We start from the raw sequence: 16,533 nt of genomic DNA on the forward strand, positions 1-16,533 counted from the left end.
GAGTTTAGAAAAAAATGGTGTTATATTCTTAACAAGTGTTCACTGGAGCTTATTTTACTAGTTATTGAGGAGGTTACTACACTACTTGCAAAAGTAAAATTTGAAATAGTGACATTTGAGACAGCACACAAAAGCAGCTTAGCCGCAGACACACAGGATAATTGGTTAAGTAAATTAAACCAACAGAAAGAAAAGTATCAGAATGAGTTGGTTATTTTTAAGAACAGAAAACTGGATACAGTTAATACAGATTACAAACAGGGAAATGTGTACAAATGGCTCACAAATACACAAAAGGGGCAAGGGAGGAGACAGAGGACACAAAGAGTCAGATATGATACTGTGGATACCAGCGGCGTAGATTCATCAGACACTGGTAGAAATACATCTATGATTTCTAATATGGATAATGACACCCCCACATGGCTATTCTTTCTCACATAGAGGGTATGCTACTCAAAGTCATTTTTTAGGGGTAACCACGAGGTCAAGAGGGGGAGGAACCATAGACCACATGTCAGGAGGGCGGAACATTCGGCACAGGCCGAGGCAGACAGAGTATATAGTAGTCAACCTTAGTTCTCATGAGTTGACCCAAACAGAGAGACGGTTACTGAACAAGGGACTATCATTTGTCCCCAGTGCTGGTATCTCAGAATTGGATCTGAAATTGGACATATTTAAACTTAATAGAACATTCGGAGTGGTTGACCACAAATGTAAGAAACCTAGCACATTTGAACCCCCCTAATAGATGTGACTTAAATAGATGTGCTTTAATAGCTTTCAATCCCACTTCATGGGGTATAATAGTATATAAACTATTGACATCAAGAGTCACAAGAAGGTCACCATCCTGAATCCTTACTTCCCTGAGTTGTCTGATAAGATCATTTGTATCTAGTAAGAAGGAACGTGTGTCTCTCACAATAGGTTGTAACAAAACATCAATGTACTGTGTCACTGGTTGGAGAAGGGACTGTACTGCAGACACAATGGGGCGACCTGGTGGATGTGTCATGGTTTTATGTATCTTAGGGATTGTGTACAATATCGGGATTCTGGGATATTGGGTATGGCAGAATTCATTACTCTGTTCAGTAATAAACCCCTGTTCAAATCCAAGACATAGTAGGTCATCCAACTGTATTTTAAATTTATGTGTAGGATATGTTAGTAGTATTCTGTATGTACTGGAGTCAGACAGTTGTTGCAAAATGTCATCCCTCTAGTCAACATAATCCATAAGGATTATGGCACCACCCTTGTCCGCCGGTCTAATGACCACAGAGGTATCATTTTGCAAGGTTTTAATAGCTTTTAGTTCATATTTTTGTAAGTTATGTCTCCATACTTTATTCGTACGTTCTGACTCTCTATATTGTGTTATTAACCTAATGTAAGTCTTTGTAGTAGGACTGCTATTAGGGGGTTAATGAATTAGTGGTGCCATCTGAGGATGTGGCTTTATTTAAAGGGGTGGGGTCAAGCGCCCCACCATCTTTAAATTTCACCAGCCGCCACTGGATCAAGAGACATTTTTATATTTATTGAATAATGAAGGAATCTATAAGCATAATTTGCAGCATTAAAGTAAAAAGTATGTTTTAAACATATTTTAATGAGCCTGGATTTCTAGATCTCATAATCAGAGCAAGCATTTTGTTATCTGGCAAGAGTTTCTGTTACAATCCTTAAGACTAAAATCAGATGTTTACTAAGTTGGCCAGTTTTCTAAGACACCATTTAAAGGGACATGAAACCCATATGTTTTCTTTAACGATTTAGAAAGAGCATGCAATTTTTAATAACTTTCCAATTTACATCTAATATCTAATTTTCTTCATTCTTTTGATATCCTTTGTTGACAATCATATCTAAATATGCTCAGTAGCTGCTGATTGGTGGCTGCATATAGATACCTCATGCGATTGGCTCACCCATGTGCATTGCTATTTCTTCAACAAAGGATATCTAAAGAATGAAGGCATATCCTAGCCACTGCCTCACCAGCCTCTGACGTCACCGCACGTCACTGATCCGGGGGGCCTGAATTCGGCTCTGGACTTTAAGCTTCTAATCTAGTCCCTATTGTGTTACATACCAGCGGTGCATTCAACTGGATAAAATTCCTTCTAGTACTTATTGGACAGATAAAGGGCTTTTAGTTGGGTTGAAAGACCACACATATGCTACCTTAATCTGTAGGTGGAGTGGGATGGATGATTAACATTACCTCCCGCTCTCACCAGGTATAAGGATAGGTTGAGGTCACTCTCTTATTAATATATGTGGTTGTGTGACTATACATATACATAGATATACACAAATTATGGGAAACTATGGATTGGAACTGGTACCTGTGGTCATAAGGGGCAACACACGGAGTGTAACATACCTGGAGTGCAGGGGAGATACTAAAAGCTGTGTGAGGTGAAGTGGTATACATTTGGTATGGTACCAATTGTTTTTTGTCACTGGGGAATACCGTGACTAATACTATGACACAGGAGACCGGCCTAAGGCATATCCACCCATAGTCACTCAATTTATACACAGGTGTAAATCGCTAAGGTACAGAAAATGAAAAAGCCAGAAGAAGGATGAGCTAGGAAAGGACACTCTGCAAAATAAATGAGGATAGTATAACATCCAACATTATGGGATGTCAAGATATCTGACAGTATGAATATTCAATAATATATCAATACGGGAGATTGTTGTATGTGTGATTTAAGAATAACAACTAACAGGGAGTAATCCCTGCATTAATCTGACGAAAAAGAGGCAGTTATATTGGAGCATTTTTGAGATTAATGAATGTATGCCTAAAGGTAATACATTTAGGTGTTTTTTTAGTTTCATTACGATTTTACTTTTATTGTTCCTTTTTTAGTTTAACTTTGGTATGCATAAATGGAAATAAGGATATGTTAGCACGGGGAGGTGTTAAACACATTAGATTTGAAACCCTACATGGAGACTCAATAGAATGAGTAATCCAACACCACTAGAAATTGTATGTGCAAATTGGCGTATGAGAAATGTGAAGGTGTCTGTTGCTATAGCAACAATACACGTAGCCTGCCTAAATAATTGTGATAAGGACTAAGTTTGATAAGGATGGGTTTTGTTAAATTGTGTTTGATCCAATGTTAAGTCATCACTATAGATGTTATATGTATATATCATCACACTTGCTATTGAGGGGATTTATAATAGACTTGCTTTGGAGCTAAATATTTAACAGTTATTTGTTTTTTATTTCACCTAAAATATCCCGGACCAGAAGTTGCAAAATGTCACTTCTGGTCTCATGATCTGCTGGAACGCAGGAGTGCGTTCCACAAACAGAGTGTTGGGCGCCAGAGGTACAGGATGAGGTGTGTATATCACTTATGTTTAAGCTTTATATGCTGTGTTTTCACAAGTATTGTTGTTCTGATGAAGGGGATGCAAATTTCCCCAAAACATTAAAATACATTTTGGTTTTCTGAGACCCAAAATTTTCCTGTGAGTGCATTTCATTTTGGATACATATTGGATACATATCTGCACCCAGGTAGTTGTCCCTTGGTGGGTGGATCAGCTGTTTGGACGGTATACTATATGGTGAGCTGAGAACCCCCAACCTTATTGTCTTCCTACTTATTGTCTGTCCTTTTTTGTCTCAACCTTGCTCCAGCTGTATGAACTAAGTCCATCTCTGAGTAGAGACAACACTTTGTAAAATGGAACCCCTGTTACAGAATTAAGAGGACCCCTCCAATGCCAGGGAATCCATGACTGATGATCCAACCTTACAGGCACTTGTGGCACAGACTGGGACTGTCTACTATTCATTGTATGATGCAACACGCATATTATTTGCTCCCATTACAAGAACCACTGGTGAGACTCCTGTTAATCTATATTCATTATTAAAACTAAAGAAACATGAGGTAGATTTATCCCTGCATGGTGGTTATCTATCTGAATACCATTGCCTTAGTCATATCCCAAGAGGATTTCAGATACGTAATATTCCTACCATTGGCAGGGAGAATCCTGAGTTTAGAAAAAAATGGTGTTATATTCTTAACAAGTGTTCACTGGAGCTTATTTTACTAGTTATTGAGGAGGTTACTACACTACTTGCAAAAGTAAAATTTGAAATAGTGACATTTGAGACAGCACACAAAAGCAGCTTAGCCGCAGACACACAGGATAATTGGTTAAGTAAATTAAACCAACAGAAAGAAAAGTATCAGAATGAGTTGGTTATTTTTAAGAACAGAAAACTGGATACAGTTAATACAGATTACAAACAGGGAAATGTGTACAAATGGCTCACAAATACACAAGAGGGGCAAGGGAGGAGACAGAGGACACAAAGAGTCAGATATGATACTGTGGATACCAGCGGCGTAGATTCATCAGACACTGGTAGAAATACATCTATGATTTCTAATATGGATAATGACACCCCCACATGGCTATTCTTTCTCACATAGAGGGTATGCTACTCAAAGTCATTTTTTAGGGGTAACCACGAGGTCAAGAGGGGGAGGAACCATAGACCACATGTCAGGAGGGCGGAACATTCGGCACAGGCCGAGGCAGACAGAGTATATAGTAGTCAACCTTAGTTCTCATGAGTTGACCCAAACAGAGAGACGGTTACTGAACAAGGGACTATCATTTGTCCCCAGTGCTGGTATCTCAGAATTGGATCTGAAATTGGACATATTTAAACTTAATAGAACATTCGGAGTGGTTGACCACAAATGTAAGAAACCTAGCACATTTGAACCCCCCTAATAGATGTGACTTAAATAGATGTGCTTTAATAGCTTTCAATCCCACTTCATGGGGTATAATAGTATATAAACTATTGACATCAAGAGTCACAAGAAGGTCACCATCCTGAATCCTTACTTCCCTGAGTTGTCTGATAAGATCATTTGTATCTAGTAAGAAGGAACGTGTGTCTCTCACAATAGGTTGTAACAAAACATCAATGTACTGTGTCACTGGTTGGAGAAGGGACTGTACTGCAGACACAATGGGGCGACCTGGTGGATGTGTCATGGTTTTATGTATCTTAGGGATTGTGTACAATATCGGGATTCTGGGATATTAGGTATGGCAGAATTCATTACTCTGTTCAGTAATAAACCCCTGTTCAAATCCAAGACATAGTAGGTCATCCAACTGTATTTTAAATTTATGTGTAGGATATGTTAGTAGTATTCTGTATGTACTGGAGTCAGACAGTTGTTGCAAAATGTCATCCCTCTAGTCAACATAATCCATAAGGATTATGGCACCACCCTTGTCCGCCGGTCTAATGACCACAGAGGTATCATTTTGCAAGGTTTTAATAGCTTTTAGTTCATATTTTTGTAAGTTATGTCTCCATACTTTATTCGTACGTTCTGACTCTCTATATTGTGTTATTAACCTAATGTAAGTCTTTGTAGTAGGACTGCTATTAGGGGGTTAATGAATTAGTGGTGCCATCTGAGGATGTGGCTTTATTTAAAGGGGTGGGGTCAAGCGCCCCACCATCTTTAAATTTCACCAGCCGCCACTGGATCAAGAGACATTTTTATATTTATTGAATAATGAAGGAATCTATAAGCATAATTTGCAGCATTAAAGTAAAAAGTATGTTTTAAACATATTTTAATGAGCCTGGATTTCTAGATCTCATAATCAGAGCAAGCATTTTGTTATCTGGCAAGAGTTTCTGTTACAATCCTTAAGACTAAAATCAGATGTTTACTAAGTTGGCCAGTTTTCTAAGACACCATTTAAAGGGACATGAAACCCATATGTTTTCTTTAATGATTTAGAAAGAGCATGCAATTTTTAATAACTTTCCAATTTACATCTAATATCTAATTTTCTTCATTCTTTTGATATCCTTTGTTGACAATCATATCTAAATATGCTCAGTAGCTGCTGATTGGTGGCTGCATATAGATACCTCATGCGATTGGCTCACCCATGTGCATTGCTATTTCTTCAACAAAGGATATCTAAAGAATGAAGGCATATCCTAGCCACTGCCTCACCAGCCTCTGACGTCACTGCACATCACTGATCCGGGGGGCCTGAATTCGGCTCTGGACTTTAAGCTTCTAATCTAGTCCCTATTGTGTTACATACCAGCGGTGCATTCAACTGGATAAAATTCCTTCTAGTACTTATTGGACAGATAAAGGGCTTTTAGTTGGGTTGAAAGACCACACATATGCTACCTTAATCTGTAGGTGGAGTGGGATGGATGATTAACATTACCTCCCGCTCTCACCAGGTATAAGGATAGGTTGAGGTCACTCTCTTATTAATATATGTGGTTGTGTGACTATACATATACATAGATATACACAAATTATGGGAAACTATGGATTGGAACTGGTACCTGTGGTCATAAGGGGCAACACACGGAGTGTAACATACCTGGAGTGCAGGGGAGATACTAAAAGCCGTGTGAGGTGAAGTGGTATACATTTGGTATGGTACCAATTGTTTTTTGTCACTGGGGAATACCGTGACTAATACTATGACACAGGAGACCGGCCTAAGGCATATCCACCCATAGTCACTCAATTTATACACAGGTGTAAATCGCTAAGGTACAGAAAATGAAAAAGCCAGAAGAAGGATGAGCTAGGAAAGGACACTCTGCAAAATAAATGAGGATAGTATAACATCCAACATTATGGGATGTCAAGATATCTGACAGTATGAATATTCAATAATATATCAATACGGGAGATTGTTGTATGTGTGATTTAAGAATAACAACTAACAGGGAGTAATCCCTGCATTAATCTGACGAAAAAGAGGCAGTTATATTGGAGCATTTTTGAGATTAATGAATGTATGCCTAAAGGTAATACATTTAGGTGTTTTTTTAGTTTCATTACGATTTTACTTTTATTGTTCCTTTTTTAGTTTAACTTTGGTATGCATAAATGGAAATAAGGATATGTTAGCACGGGGAGGTGTTAAACACATTAGATTTGAAACCCTACATGGAGACTCAATAGAATGAGTAATCCAACACCACTAGAAATTGTATGTGCAAATTGGCGTATGAGAAATGTGAAGGTGTCTGTTGCTATAGCAACAATACACGTAGCCTGCCTAAATAATTGTGATAAGGACTAAGTTTGATAAGGATGGGTTTTGTTAAATTGTGTTTGATCCAATGTTAAGTCATCACTATAGATGTTATATGTATATATCATCACACTTGCTATTGAGGGGATTTATAATAGACTTGCTTTGGAGCTAAATATTTAACAGTTATTTGTTTTTTATTTCACCTAAAATATCCCGGACCAGAAGTTGCAAAATGTCACTTCTGGTCTCATGATCTGCTGGAACGCAGGAGTGCGTTCCACAAACAGAGTGTTGGGCGCCAGAGGTACAGGATGAGGTGTGTATATCACTTATGTTTAAGCTTTATATGCTGTGTTTTCACAAGTATTGTTGTTCTGATGAAGGGGATGCAAATTTCCCCAAAACGTTAAAATAAATTTTGGTTTTCTGAGACCCAAAATTTTCCCGTGAGTGCATTTCGTTTTGGATAAATATCTAAACCCAATCCAAATATCTAAACCCAGGTAGTTGTCCCTTGGTGGGTGGATCAGCTGTTTGGACGGTATATATATATATATATATATATATATATATATATATATATACCCATACACACACACATACATATACATACACACACATGATATATGAAGGCACTCACTGGTCTTTTTAAAATATATTTAATGAAATAAGCGTGACGTTTCGGGCACACACTCTCCTCAAGAAAGGAAAGTATGTCCCCAAAACGTCACGTTTATTTCATTAAATATATTTTGAAAAGACCAGTGAGTGTCTTCATATATCTTGTATATTAACCCGCTGGCACCCAGGCAGCTGTGGATTAGGTGAGAGTGCTCTTTTCTGCAATATATATATATATATATATATCCACACACAGTATATATATATATATATATATATATATATATATATATATATATATATATATATATATATATATATATATATATATATATCTCCATCTATATATATATATATATATATATATATATATATCCACATACACACACACACACACACACGTACATATATACATATACACACTGAAATTAAAATTCTAGACCGAAACCGAAAATTCAGGATGCCCTTGGCCGAAAACCGAAAATGACTTTTTCCCCCAAATGATTTTAAAACAGTATTTTCTATAATTTTATTATTATTAATATAAGACTTTTAATTATATATATATATATATATATATATATATATATATTTTAATATAATATATATATATATATATATATATATATATATATATATATATATATATATATATATATATACTCACACACATACACATTATATATATTATATATATACACACACACATATATTTTATATATATATATATATATATATATATATATATATATATATATATATACACACAAATACGTGTGTGTGTGTGTGTATGTGGAGTGAGTATATATATATATACACACACACATACATCCACATCATAATCTGCATTGAGGTACACAGCAGGCAGCTTGTACTGAGACACAGAGGAATGCAAGAGATCGTATTACCAGTGCTTGTGGATTGTAGCCCAAACAATTACAGTTCTCCTGTCAGTGTGCAAACGGCCCCTACATATTGCATATAATTCATTCTTATCTAGACTGGGCTCCCTGTCTGGCGGTGACACTTTTGTAAAAGCAGCACCTTGTGCAGGACTCAGGAGGAGGAGGTAACAGCTGCTTGTACTGAAACCACGCTGCAGCCTGCTCTGTCTGTTTACACAGTAAACTTGCTGTGTCAGATGAAATTTATGACACTTGCCTGCAGAGCCATATAGTTACTTGTAAGGGATCCTTATCTGGTTCCTTGTCTAATCGTGACTTTATTTGTGCAGGACTCAATGAGCTGCTTTTTCAAATAAAGTCACAGTTAGACAGGGAGCCAGATAAGGGTAAATATACGTATGATCCTTTCACACACTCACTGACCGGAGGATCTGTTACAAGTATAACTATATGGCTCTGCAGGCAAGTGTCATAAATTTCATCTGACACGGCAAGTTCCCTCTCTCACTCTGCCTCTGCTTCAAGTTGTTAGTGAACAGCCCACATTGCCGCACCCCCTCTACCCGCAAGGCATTCTGGGGCATGTAGTTAAAGTTGAATATGGCCTAGAAATAACCCAGCCACACGGGGCTAAATTTAGATGCGTCTTCTAACTACTTATTGCGGTCAGTGAGGCACGGGGGAGGACACTTAGAGGGATACAAATCTGGCTGCCAGGGGTTGATTTTGTGGTGCATAGGGGTCAATTTAATTTCACATAGAACATGCAATTTTCGGCCGGTTTTCCCCTCTTTCGGCCGAAATGGGATAGACCCATTTTCGGCCGAATTTTTCGGTGCATCCCATATATATATACACACATACAGGTAGCCCTCAGTTTACGCCGGGGTTAGGTTCCAGGAGGAATGGTTGTAAATCGAAACCGTTGTAAATTGAAACCCAGTTTATAATGTAAGTCAATGGGAAGTGAGGGAGTTAGGTTCCAGGCCCCTCTCAAAATTGTCATAAGTAACACCTAATACATTATTTTTAAAGCTTTGAAATAAAGACTTTAAATGCTAAACAGCATTATAAACATACTAATATAGATTGTATCATCATCAAACTAAGTTTAATGATCAAAAACATTTTTTACTTGCATTTTTCTGCAATCAGTTCTCTGCATTGTTAGCATGTTAGATAATATTGGGTCTGCACCTATTATATGCATTTCAATCTGCAGTGATTAATAAGCAGTTAGGCACCCTCACCTCAAGCTGCTGGACAGGAAGATAGTAGGGAAGTGCCTGCTAAATTTTGCTCGATAGATATGGTCTGATCTGCATACACAGATCAATTTCAGGCTGTTAAGTTGCATAACTTTGCTGCAAAACAAGCGGACAGCTCCACCTACTGGCTATTTTAATTAGTGCATTGCTTTCCAAAAGCTGTTCAATAGCAGTCCCATGGGTGGGGGGTCAGCCTGTCAGTGCTCAGACCATATGCCACACAATGCATCAAATTGGTCTTCATGGCTGTCGTATCAGAAGGAAGCCTCTTCTAAAGATGATGCACAAGAAAGCCCGCAAACAATTTGCTGAAGACAAGCAGACTAAGGACATGGAGTATTGGAACCATGGTCTGTGGTCCGATGAGACCAAGATAAACTTTATGGTTCAGATGGTGTCGAGCGTGTGTGGCGGCAATCAGATGAGGAGTACAAAAACAAGTATGTCTTGCCTACAGTCAAGCATGGTGGTTGGAGTGTCATGGTCTGGGCCTGCGTGAGTGCTGCCGTCACTGGGGAGCTACAGTTCATTGAGGGAACCATGAATGCCAACATGTACTGTGACATACTGAAGCAGAGCATGATCCCCTCCTTTCAGAGACTGGGCCGCAGGGCAGTATTCCAACATGATAACGACCCCAAACACACCTCCAAGACAACCACAGCCTTGCTAAAGAAGCTGAGGGTAAAGGTGATGGACTGGCCAAGCATGTCTTCAGACCTAAACCCTACTGAGCATCTGTGGGGCATCCTCAAACGGAAGGTGGGGCAGCGCAAGGTCTCTAACATCCACCAGCTCCGTGATGTCGTCATGGAGGAGTGGAAGAGGACTACAGTGGCAATCTGTGGAGCTCTGGTGAACTCAATGCCCAAGAGGGTTAAGGCAGTGCTGGAAAATAATGGTGGCCACACAAAATATTGATACTTTGGGCCCAAGTTGGACATTTCCACTTAGGGGTGTACTCACTTTTGTTGCCAATGGTTTAGACACTAATGGCTGTGTGTTGAGTTATTTTGAGGGGGCAGCGAATGTATACTGTTATACAGGCTGTACACTCACTACTTTACATTGTAGCAAAGTGTAATTTCTTCAGTGTTGTCACATGAAAAGATATAATAAAGTATTTACAAAAATGTGAGGGGTGTATATATATATATATATATATATATATATATATATATATATATAAATCCTCTCTTATTCACTTTAGTCAAACTGCATTATTTAAGTATTTTATTTCAGTAATAAATTTAAAGTCATAGTGCGGTCTATTCCAATCCATTAGAAAAAGCATCAACTGATTTAGCTACAAAGATTCCCCTAGACCTTAACCCCTTGTGCTAAATAGAAGTAAGTACTATGTTACAAAGTAGTTTGCCCAGCAAACTAGAACCTACATCCAACACAGAGGCGCAAGTTGCGGTCAGCTTAGACAGTAGGAACTGCAACCAGGTGGCAGAAGGTCACCTTTATATGAAGCCAGATTGCTGATCGTTACAGAGAAAGACGCTGTCTGTGTCACACCCTGTAACGAGTGAACAGCCCAGAGGAGGGAGGGAGGAAGGGGCAGGGTTCCCTACACTTAGGAACAAATGTTAGGCAGGGGAAAGAACATTGTTTGGAGGGGGGGAGAGGGAACCCTACACTACAGACATTTTAAAGAAAATAAAAATAATTACAAATATATTAAAAAATAAAGCCCTTAACTGCATACTGGCAGCCAATGTGGGGGAGTGGCGAAGAGAGTGGTTTCGGGGGGGGGGGGGGGGGGGATGTGTCAGGTGGGAGAATAATCCCTACACTAGAGCAAATATTAACCTTACAAGCTACCTGATATTCCCCTTCATTGCTGGGAAAAAATAAGGTGTGCAATTGCAATTAGAGGCCTTCTAATTGCCAAAAATCAATGCCAAAGTTTCTGAAAAAAGGGGACCCTAGAACGATTTGACAACCATTAGCCTTATGACTGCAGTAGTTGTGTGTAAATAATTTCAGTGAGAAATCCAACGTTTGCAAAAAAGATTTTTTATGATTGAATTTGGCAGCCAAGTAGTAGCTTATTGATATTACCCATCTACTTAATAGTGAATGCAAATGGCTTGTAGAAAATAAATTAGGGGTGTCACAGATCAAATTGGGTTGGAAGAACCACTATCCTGGGGTACGTCTCACATTGTACTTTCTCTCCCTCTCTCTTCATCACTGCTCTATTTTCTCATGTCCTGTTAGCATTTATTTTCACCTTAATGGAAAAATGTGCCTTCATTAGAGGCGATACATCCCCACCACCAAGAAATGATAGCAAAACCTGGAAGGTTCAGGGATTGTCAGGAACATTATTTACATGTAATGCAATTTAGGGGGTTCTGTACTAATGGAGCTCTGCAAAAAATGACTACCGGAGCCATGTTGGTTGAATTTGTAAATACACAAATCGTTCAGGTCAGCACAATAAATTAATCACAAGAGTGAGTGTACTTACCCAATGAGATGGTCCCAGTGCCTTGCCAAGGAGAGGTTTTCCTAAATGACTAGGTGGCACTTTTGCTAATGTTTCTTTAACCTGAAAGAAAAAGAAAAAGTCATTTTACACAATTAAATTCAAAAAAAAATATATATATATATATATATATATATATATATATATATATATATATATATATATATATATATATATACTGTGTATGTATATGTATATATATATATATATATATATATATATATATATATATATATATATATATATATATATATATATAATAAAAACAGCAATATAAAGTGCAGTGAGCAAGACTACTGTTGTGATTTAATATAAAATGTAGTTTTAACTTGTCAAAAAGACAACTACAGTAGACTGATCTATTTAAATAAATTCTTTCTTTAAAAAAAAAAAAAAAAAAAAAAAAAAAAAAAGTGTCATGTTTTCATAAAAACCATTCTCAAATTCTTGGATAAGCCATACTTTATTTATATATATATTTTTTTTACAAGTAAGTTTTCCAGTTGTTTTTTTATTGTGTAATTATAAATCTAAAGTAAAAAGCTAAAAACTTTGTAATATACAACTTACATTTTGTTTTTTTTAAATAATATCTAAAAAAATAACACAAATATATAAATTATACAGTTTGGTAACATAATTATATAGTAATATAGGTTGGAAAAAAAAACCTCAAACCTATTAAGTTTAACCTTTGACACATTCCTGTTACTACTTTTAAACTGATATGAAACCCAAATTTTTTCATTCATGATTGAGATAGAGCATGCAATTTTAAGCAACTTTCTAATTTACTCCTATTATCAATTTTTTAAAGCATCTACTGAATTTGCTAGAAACAACATCATTGGGCAGAGAAAGACAACAAAAATGAAAAAAAAAAAAAAAAGAAAGAAAGCAGCCTTACTTTTTTTTCGATTCCGCTAAAGAACTGGAACATGGTTATGGTGGCGGGTGGCTTAGACATTCCCAGTGTCATACATATAGTCTTCAGCTCCTGAAACACTTCACTACCTGCAGCTTCTTGGTCTTTCTTCGTTGGGACATTTATGCATAGCATTTTTGCAGCTTCAAGTTCCGAAACAAGATATGCTACAGAGAAGCAAAATATACAGCAATGGAGGTATGAAAAATAAAGTCATGCATCATCCTATACAATGCCAAGAATATGATGTTAACATCAACTCAAATAAATCCCTCATCATCATATACAATGTCAAGAATGTCCGAAACAATGAACTATATCAGGATAACAGTAAAAACCTTTCCTTGCACACACACACCATTTAAAGATAGCAACATGATTGAATAAATTCATCTGAGTGTTCAAATGGCAAAGAAATAATGTATATTTTCAGTCTGGATACTGCCATCTAGTGAAAAAATAAGTAAACTGAATTTCTTTGAGGAATACCACCCAAGTTCAAGTTTTGAAAGTAACACTAGATTAAAAAAGACAATTGTAAAAGTAAATGAAACACCAAATAAATTAGTCCTAAAAAATAAAATTACAATTTCACATCTACCATCAGATTAGTTTATCCAAATGCCTCTCTAAAAAAGGGACATACACAGCTTCTAAAGGATATACACCTTAAAAAGCAATTTTATTTTTAATCAGAAATGTCTTGTTACAGACCAATCCAAATGGTACTTATATAAAAAAAATATTGGAAATATGAATCACATTTTACCCATTCAGTCATGCATCTCTCAATCATAATATTCTATTAATTTATTCATTCTACTTTACAGCATTACATTATTATGGTTGGTCATACTCCTTTCTTTAGAACATAACCTTTAAAATAATACAGTGACCTCCCCAGGACCTTTTAATGGGGGCACCACCCAGCTAATTTTTTACTGAGCACCTAGTTAAAATTTTAGCCAATATTAAGCTAATATTAACTAAACATTATTATTATAGTTTATTTATGAAGCGCCATCATATTCCGCAGCGCTGTCCATGGATACAGTTCATTTAAAAAAAAAAAAACAATAATAAAAACGTCTAAGAGACAGGACAAAATGTACAAACACATACAGAAGGAATTGAGGGCCCTATTCCCGTGGGAACTTACAATCTACAGTTGTTCAATGTTTATTGCACACATCATTTAAGGGACATGAAACCCACATTTTTTCTTTCATGATTCTGATAGAGAATACAATTTTAAACAACTTTCTAATTTACTACTATTATCTAATTTGTTTCATTCTCCTGGTATCATTTGTTGAAGGAGCAGCAATGCACTAATGGTTTCTAACTGAACTCATGGGTGAGCCAATCACAATCAATATATATATATATATGCAGCCACCAATCAACAGCTAGAACCTAAGTTCTCTGCTGCTCATGAGCTTGCCTATATAAACCTTTCAGCAAAGGATAACAAGAGAAGGAAGCAAATTAAATAATATAAGTAAATTGGAAAGTTGTTTAAAATTGTATTCTCTATCCGAATCATGAAAGAACAATTTTAGGTTTCATGTCCCTTTAAGTACATTTATGCAATTAATTTGTGCTTTGGATAGCAGAAAATAATAACATTAGAAAGTATTACCCTGCCCCCCACCTGCCTACTTTATAATAACAACCTGGCTGGCAAACTTTTCTGCAGAGAAAAATGAATACATAATTTAACTAAAGGGACATCAATGTCAAATTTAAACTTTAAAAACAACTTTACAATTAACTTAATTCTTTTGTAATCCTAGGTAGGCTCAGGAGAAGCAAGGCACTGCTGGGAGTTAGCTACTGATTGGTGGATGCACATATATGCTTTTGCCATTGGCTCACCAGATATGTTCAGTTAGGTCCCTGTAGTAAATTCATGCTACTTCAACAAAGGATAATAAGAGAATGAAGTAACTTTGATAATATAAGTAAATTATGGAAATGTGTTTAACATTGTATGCTTGATTAAACAAAAAAATAGGTTTCATGACCCTTTAAATAATATATATCTATTTTATATATACACAATTTTAATTTAGAAATGTAGAATGGTTTTGTTTATTTAGTTTTTACCATCTATTAAATTCTCAAATAGTTTCATTTTTTGTATGTTTCTTTTGTTTGTTGATTATTTTATTTTTATTTACTGCATCTAGTTTTGTATTGTCCTTCATACTTTTTTTGAAAGAATAATTAAATTCACACTGAGGCACAAAATCTCTAGTTTCTAAACACACAGCTTTGGGTTTTCAATTTTCTGTTGTATTAACTAAATCTTGGATCACAGCTTCAGAAATAATTGGTAAAATGTTATAACCAGATCTACGAGTTTTGAATTGTGTTATTTGTAACTCTCAAACTATTTTAAATAAAGTTTTAAAAATGCAATAAAACAGAAAATCAACTTACTTAGCAAGAGGAGGCAATTTTTTTTGTCGAGAAGCCGTTTATTAACCTCTCCTGATGTCAAAGATGCATATGGACAGTTCATCTCTGTGAGAAGGCCACTTACTTCAAGCTGAAATCCTTCTGCTTCATTAGGACCTGTAAAACAAAAAGGCATATTAATACATTTATTGCACTATAACAATAGGACGTTTACTTTAAAATTACACCATGCATAAGTGTACGATAAAGTGGTTTGGCGACAGCAGGAAGCAGATTGTCCCCTCACGCTTGGACTTATATTTGGAATCTAATCCATTTAAACCTACAATGACATGACAACTTCAAACTTTCAAACAGGTGGTCTTATAACCTCTTAGAAATGATGAGGTGGATGTAAAAGTTTCAATTAGTGGACCCAGCAGATACAAAGGATATTGGTACCTCTGAATAAAAACGACCAGTCATTTGAAATAAACATCTACATTTTGCTTAAATCAAGAGATAGAGAAGATGTAATGTTTACAGTATGAATGGAAGACCAGTTTAGTAAAAGTTTTTAAAATCCATTCTTTTAAATATATACACAAGTCTTATAGCTTAAAATAGAAGACTGCTCCTATTTCCATTACCTGTGAAATAATCCTTCAATGCCATTCCTCTTAATATAAACTGAATTATTAAAAAGCCACTATAGTTAAAAAATAAAAAAAAAATAAAAAAAAAAAATGTACATGTAAATTTTTATCATTTTATCACAATCGACCCTGCACATCT

The 16,533-nt window shown here is 36.1% G+C and overlaps 1 protein-coding gene across 1 annotated transcript in view; it reads right to left on the reverse strand.

Moving 5' to 3' along the window:
• Positions 1-16,533, reverse strand: part of FAM98A (family with sequence similarity 98 member A) — a 77,753-nt gene that overhangs the window by 45,658 nt on the left and 15,562 nt on the right. The window contains exons 3-5 of the mRNA XM_053711868.1: positions 15,781-15,915; positions 13,318-13,502; positions 12,393-12,473 (exon numbers count right to left, since the gene is read on the reverse strand). Of these exons, the coding sequence (XP_053567843.1) occupies positions 12,393-12,473; positions 13,318-13,502; positions 15,781-15,915 (401 nt within the window). The remainder of the gene's footprint in view (positions 1-12,392; positions 12,474-13,317; positions 13,503-15,780; positions 15,916-16,533) is intronic.

This window comes from Bombina bombina, chromosome 4, assembly GCF_027579735.1.
Source record: "Bombina bombina isolate aBomBom1 chromosome 4, aBomBom1.pri, whole genome shotgun sequence".
NCBI classification, from domain to species: Eukaryota; Metazoa; Chordata; class Amphibia; order Anura; family Bombinatoridae; genus Bombina; species Bombina bombina.